This window comes from Semicossyphus pulcher, unplaced genomic scaffold, assembly GCF_022749685.1.
Source record: "Semicossyphus pulcher isolate SPU_LCO1_2020_fin unplaced genomic scaffold, fSemPul1.0.p SCAF_3, whole genome shotgun sequence".
In the NCBI taxonomy this organism is placed as follows: Eukaryota; Metazoa; Chordata; class Actinopteri; order Labriformes; family Labridae; genus Semicossyphus; species Semicossyphus pulcher.
The window spans coordinates 11,164,579-11,170,394 of NW_027211704.1; the positions used below are offsets into that span (position 1 = coordinate 11,164,579).

Genomic DNA, 5,816 nt, shown 5'->3' on the forward strand with positions numbered 1-5,816 from the left:
TACGATCTCAGACCAGAGCATCATCATGGCTGCTTCTGTGCCAAGATAATACAGATACAATTCATTGTCATACTTTTTGAACAGGTCATATAAATTGGCCAATCATATCATTATTAGACGAGCTACCAATACTTCTCTTCTCTTTATAAAGAGTGGATACTACAGGTAAGAGTGCTGTATCTTGGGTGGAAAAAAAGTGACTTGACTTGCCTTAACTAAGAAGTCGACTTGACTTGACATAACCTGTGACTTGACCTGACTTGACTTGCCCAAGAAAAAATGACTCGAGACTTGCTTGAGACTTGGACCAAATTACTTGAGACTTACTTAGGACTTGAGCAAAGATGACTTGGTCAAAACACTGACTAAAAGTATTCCGGTAAAAGTACATAATGTGGAAACATTAAACCTGTGGCTGTTATATTGTAATTGGTTGTGGAGCTAATATTTATTGAACATATTAGTTTTTTCATTCTGGATTAATCTGAGGTGGACCTCCCACATAGACACCGTCAGGAAAAAGGCCCAGCAGAGGATGTCCTTCCTGCGTCAGCACAGGAAGTTCAACCTGCCTCAGGAGCTGCTGATCATGTTTTACACCGCCATCATCCAGTCTGTTCTCTGCACTTCCATCAAACAGGACAGAAACAGACTGCAACGAACAATCAAAACTGCAGAAAAAATCACCGGGTATGACCTGCCCTCCATCCAGGACCTGTACCAGTCCAGGGTCAGGAAGCGGGCAGGTAACATCACTGCAGACCCCTCATACCCTGGACACAAAGTGTTCAAACTTCTCCCCTCCGGTAAACATAACAGAACACTGTACGCCAAAACAAGCAGACACAAAAACAGTTTCTTGTCACTCTGATGAACGCTTAACAGCCACAGAGCGTCAGAACAATCAGTGTGGAAAAACCCTGTCACCTGTAAATAAGATTTATTGTTCATCTCATCGTATGGACACACTTTTTTATTCATGTAAATATCATCCGTCATCTGGCAGAAATTATGCATTGTTGCACACCTCATATTTGCACAATTGTCTTTTGTAGGCTTGTAGATACTAGTTTAATATTAAAGCAGATCCCCTGTATGTGAACATACCTGGCCAATAACGCTGATTCTAAATCTGATCTGCTGATACATTTTTCAATTAATAGATTGTTTGGTTTGTAAAAATCTTGAAAAAAGGGAGAAATGCCTTCAGAGTTACAGAGAGGACAACTATTGCTTGCTTCATCAATATGACAAAAAAAAAGACTTGGTAGAAGCATACATTAATCCTCCTTCCTTACAAAATAAAAGTGGGACAGAGGCGACCTCTAGTGGCAGTTAGAGTTTCTTAAAAAGGAGCATTTTAGGTGTTGGGTTATAATTTCTGTGTCTCTATTAGTGCCACTGATGAAGTCTCCAATTGTAGAAGGAAAATCCCCAAAACACACCTGTTATAATTGAAGAATATACCAAGACTGAGTCAACAAATCAAGTCATCTCTGTTAAAAGAATCTGAAATGTTTAAAAATACAGAAACTTTTCTGCCCATGTTTTAGGTTTTTGTCCTTTAATAAAAAAAAATACACTCATGACTTTAGATGTGTGTTTTGGTATTTGTTATTCGTATTTTTTTTACATTAAACACTTGCATTTGATACTGGAAACTGCTGAACAAATGACTTAAAGGAGGCTATTCTTAAAAAGTTTTACAGAATAACAGCAATGAGCTAAAATAGCATAAATCATGGATTATTACCATGCAAATATGGATTCCAATAGATGTATCGTATTCTTGCAAAGGGGGTTTCCTCTGTTTTAGTACAATGCTTTTCACACATTTCACACAGTGCTATTTATACTAACCTTAACCCCAACCCCATGAGTATAGTGGTGCAAACAGAGTTTGAAGACATGCAGTCTTTTGGTCCTGTAAGCTGTCAGGTTTACTGGTAAGAGGGGTTGTAGGGCGGCTGTGCAAACCCGCCAGGATGTGTTGGTTGTCCATAAGGCTGGTTAGGGAGGGGGTACATCGGCTGACCCGGACCAAATCCAGCTGAAGGGCCAGATGGATCTGCGAAAGAGACAGATATTGCTTGCTTACAAATATGTTTGCTTTTCTTTCGAAGCCTTTTCTTTCCTACTGAAGTTAAAACATCTTTTAAAAATAATGTTTTTTTGTCATAGTCTAAATATTTTTCCAAAGTGCCTGGGCATTGTAGTTTTAAACTAACTATACTCTATTTTGGATGAATAGGGGCGTTGTTGGGGCACATACAGTTAATACAAATTTGGATCACTGTGCTTATATACCAGGTGAATGAAAAACAAGTTACCCAGTGCAAAGGCGTGGCTCATTTTTTATAGTTGTGGGGGGGAGGGGTAGTTACATGAGTTGTTCTGCACAGTTTTGTACTTGTTAACATTTTTATTAAATCATATGTTTGGTTTTACCAGAAACACAGGGGTCATTTGACATGAGGGCCACCTCTTAATACTCCAATACCCATGATTCTCAGCAATGTAACCATGGAGAAGCTAGTCAAAGGTGTGAAGTAGAGCTGTCGCAAATTCAAAACTATTGGCCATTCCAGTTGTAAACAAAACACGGTGCTATGAGCTATATCTTGCCCTGATGCACCTTGGGAGTTGAAGTTGCGTTCTAACGCATAGATCTGTGAGTAGTGTTTTCTAATCCACTTGTTAATCTTTTGTGTCTTGAGAGTTTAAAGCTGATCCAAGACAGAAAAGAGCTCCAACTGGCAGTCACATACATTTGTTTTTTGTACTATTGTGTCCACTATGGAGCTAAGTGGCACAGAGGAACGTTGTATCAGGCTTAAGGTACATATGCAGTAATTGTTAGTGAGATCAATTCATTGATCGTTAAAGTTACAAGTATTACATATTATTTAATAAGTGATTATTGCTGTCAGTACATGCTAATAACAATGATTTGTTCATAGGATCAGATGATTAATCTTCTATCACAGTAAAAAACGGTTTAAAATAAGTGTATAAATATCATGGAATAACTCACGGCCATCATAGTATGATGGAGGTGGCATGGGCCGGCCTCCATGTCCAGGCTGGACAGGTACAGGCTGATATCCTGGGTTGGGCGGATGAGGTCCGGAAGGGGAGTTTTGCCCGATAACAACGGGGGCGTTCGTAGCTGTAGGGAAAGTCATGAAAAAGAGTTTTAAGGAAACACAGTTAATGGTAATCTCTTTCTGGGTTTATTCTATATCGTCTAAAAAGTCCAATAGTATGGAAGCACATGTGATTTATAATCATAATCAGGACAAGTGTTAACTACAAAATAATGACATGCCAAACCTCTATATTATGTCAAACGAGAAGCCATATGAATCAGATGTAACTAGCTGCCCAGCCTCGCAGCCTACCACTTACAAAAGTATAACAAAATAAATGAAATAGACTTTGTTTACTTCTGCCGCCTTTCCGACACTTCTTGTAGAACAAGCAGCAAGGAGCACAACAGCAGATGACGAGACCAACACAGAGAAGGATGGGGAATATGGACCCTAAGATGCTTCCCAGAAGTGTACCAAGTTTGTTTTTTTTGTCGTTGTGAGAGCTGGGGGAAAAGACACAAAAAGCAATTATTTCTTATTTTAAAACAATGTTTTTCTTATGTTTGTGTAATGTAAAGTGAAAGAAAAGTTTGAAATGTGAGCGCACCTGTCACTACAGCTTTGCTGTTCTCTTTCAGTTAGACGATACGTGCTGTCCCTGCAGCAGTACATTTGGAAACAGTTTCCGCAGCAGTACTGAGAGCCACATTGCTGAGCATCATGGCGGTAGCCATTAGAGCCTATAAAGGCGCTGCAGTAATTAGCTGAGACATATAAAACACAGGGTTACAATGAAGAGAAGTTAGAGATTAAGGAGTTACAGTACAACATAAGATGATCAGATTAGCAGGTAAACTTCCATTTATCTTTTATGATAGATAAACATATAAGCATTATTTCCATTGGTCCAACTGAAAAGTAAAATAAAGTGTAGATATGAGACTGTGGCACCTGAAAATTAACTTCACCTGTGCTTAAGGTTTCACTTTAAGACAATGAAGTCCTAAATATCCCAAATTATTTTGAAAAAAAAATCACCAAAATAAAACTTACCCCACACGGCCGGGAGCAGGACCCCACACAAAACGCACAGAAGAATTGACAAGAAACGTGAAACCATAACTGCTGTCGTTTAGTCAAGTGAGAAAATGACTTTGACTTTGCAGGGAGACAACTGTTTCAACCTGTCTGTCTGACCCACCCTGTAGCACGTAGCCAAGCGGCATTCCTGACTTCATGTGACCTTATGAAAGGTTTTTGTATTTGAGAGAGCTTCATTCAAGTAAATTAAATGTAATGCTCATCAGTATTTATTTTATTTAACCAAATAGACGATTTGAAGATTAGAATTTTTTAAGGTGTAAGAAGGCCAAAGCGGTAGCATACAACTGTTACAACTATTAATTCAATACAGACAATCAAGCCAAGTAGACTTTTATCACAAACTAAATGAATCAGTGTGCTGGTTATGTTTCTCCTCTCAATAGCTGCAAAAATACAGTCAAACTGTACACTTTTTTTGCATGCTTTACATTAATTTCACCCACTTAATATATCAATAATGCAGCCTGTGTGCAAATAAAAGAAAGCTTTGACATTGAAACCAACTCAGGCTACAAGTATGTACAGCATTAGTAAACGTAAGTCTTGTTTCTTGTGCAGTTCAGCTATACAGCAACTGGATCCAATGCTGTGAACTCCACCCAAATTTGTTTGAACCTGTTTTGATATCTGTCTCCACCGACACTCTGCTGTCCTTTAACACTATACAACTTTCCCTATCTTTGCACAACCCTCTCCACGCCCCCATTAAATATATATGGATTATCTGCCGATGTAAAACGCTATATGTTTAGTAGTTACCTCAACATTGGCTGCCAGACATGAGAAACCAATTCACTTCACACTTAGCCTCTACTATTCTGCCTCCAATCCACAATGTTTACAATGTATTCTGGCAAAGAGGGTTAGCTAATTAATATTTGTGAAACATTAAAATAATACTGGGGTTTTCAGCTCTTATTCATGGCTAAGAGAAGGAAATTTCTAATGCGTATCTTATGCTACATGACTGTAAAAAGTAATAATAACTTTTCAGCTTCTTCACATACTTGTATTTCGGTACTATTTCATTTTAGCCGTGCTAGCAATGCTAACCAAAACTATTGTATTTGTGTGTCTTGGTTTGCCTGTTCCCATTAGTGAAGGGGTCTCAAACTCAGTCAGAGAGGGGGCCGAAATCAAAAACTGGGTCTAAGACGAGGGCCGAACGGGGTCAACATTATTTGAACAACAGACATAAATAAACCGCGTGTTTATCAGAGGCGTTATGACAAATTAGTCATACAGAAATATGAACTTTACTGCTCCAAAGACATCTAAATATTCCGTATTTTTCATTCACAACACCATCAAGAAAATAAGAATATTTCAAATGTGATCAATCTGGTTAAAATGTGCACATATTTCAACCATAAGCAGTCTACCTGTGATTAATGGAAGTGGTGCAAAAAGTAAATATATTTAAGTGCACTTTGCTCTTATGACCGTTTGCTAGAGCCAGATGCTTTGCGTCTTTTCTTGGCTGTAGGAATGAAAGTAATGTTTGTGGTTAGGTTCTGAGCTGTGGACACTCAGGGTGGAGTGAAGGTGTGCTTACACGGATGGCTTCCAAACATGCAGCGCATTCGAGCAGCTGTAGGCGAAACTTGGGGCATCGTTTCG

At 38.7% G+C, this 5,816-nt stretch overlaps 1 protein-coding gene across 1 annotated transcript; it reads right to left on the minus strand.

Moving 5' to 3' along the window:
• Window positions 1–956: 956 nt before the first annotated feature.
• LOC138606374 (protein shisa-4-like) lies at window positions 957–4,263 on the minus strand. Its single transcript, XM_069678840.1, has 5 exons — window positions 4,146–4,263; window positions 3,700–3,856; window positions 3,447–3,595; window positions 3,035–3,169; window positions 957–2,068 (listed from the first exon to the last, which is right to left on the minus strand). Exons 1-5 carry the CDS (start codon window positions 4,210–4,212, stop codon window positions 1,941–1,943), a joined length of 636 nt encoding a protein of 211 aa, XP_069534941.1. The 5' UTR covers window positions 4,213–4,263; the 3' UTR covers window positions 957–1,940.
• Window positions 4,264–5,816: the final 1,553 nt, after the last annotated feature.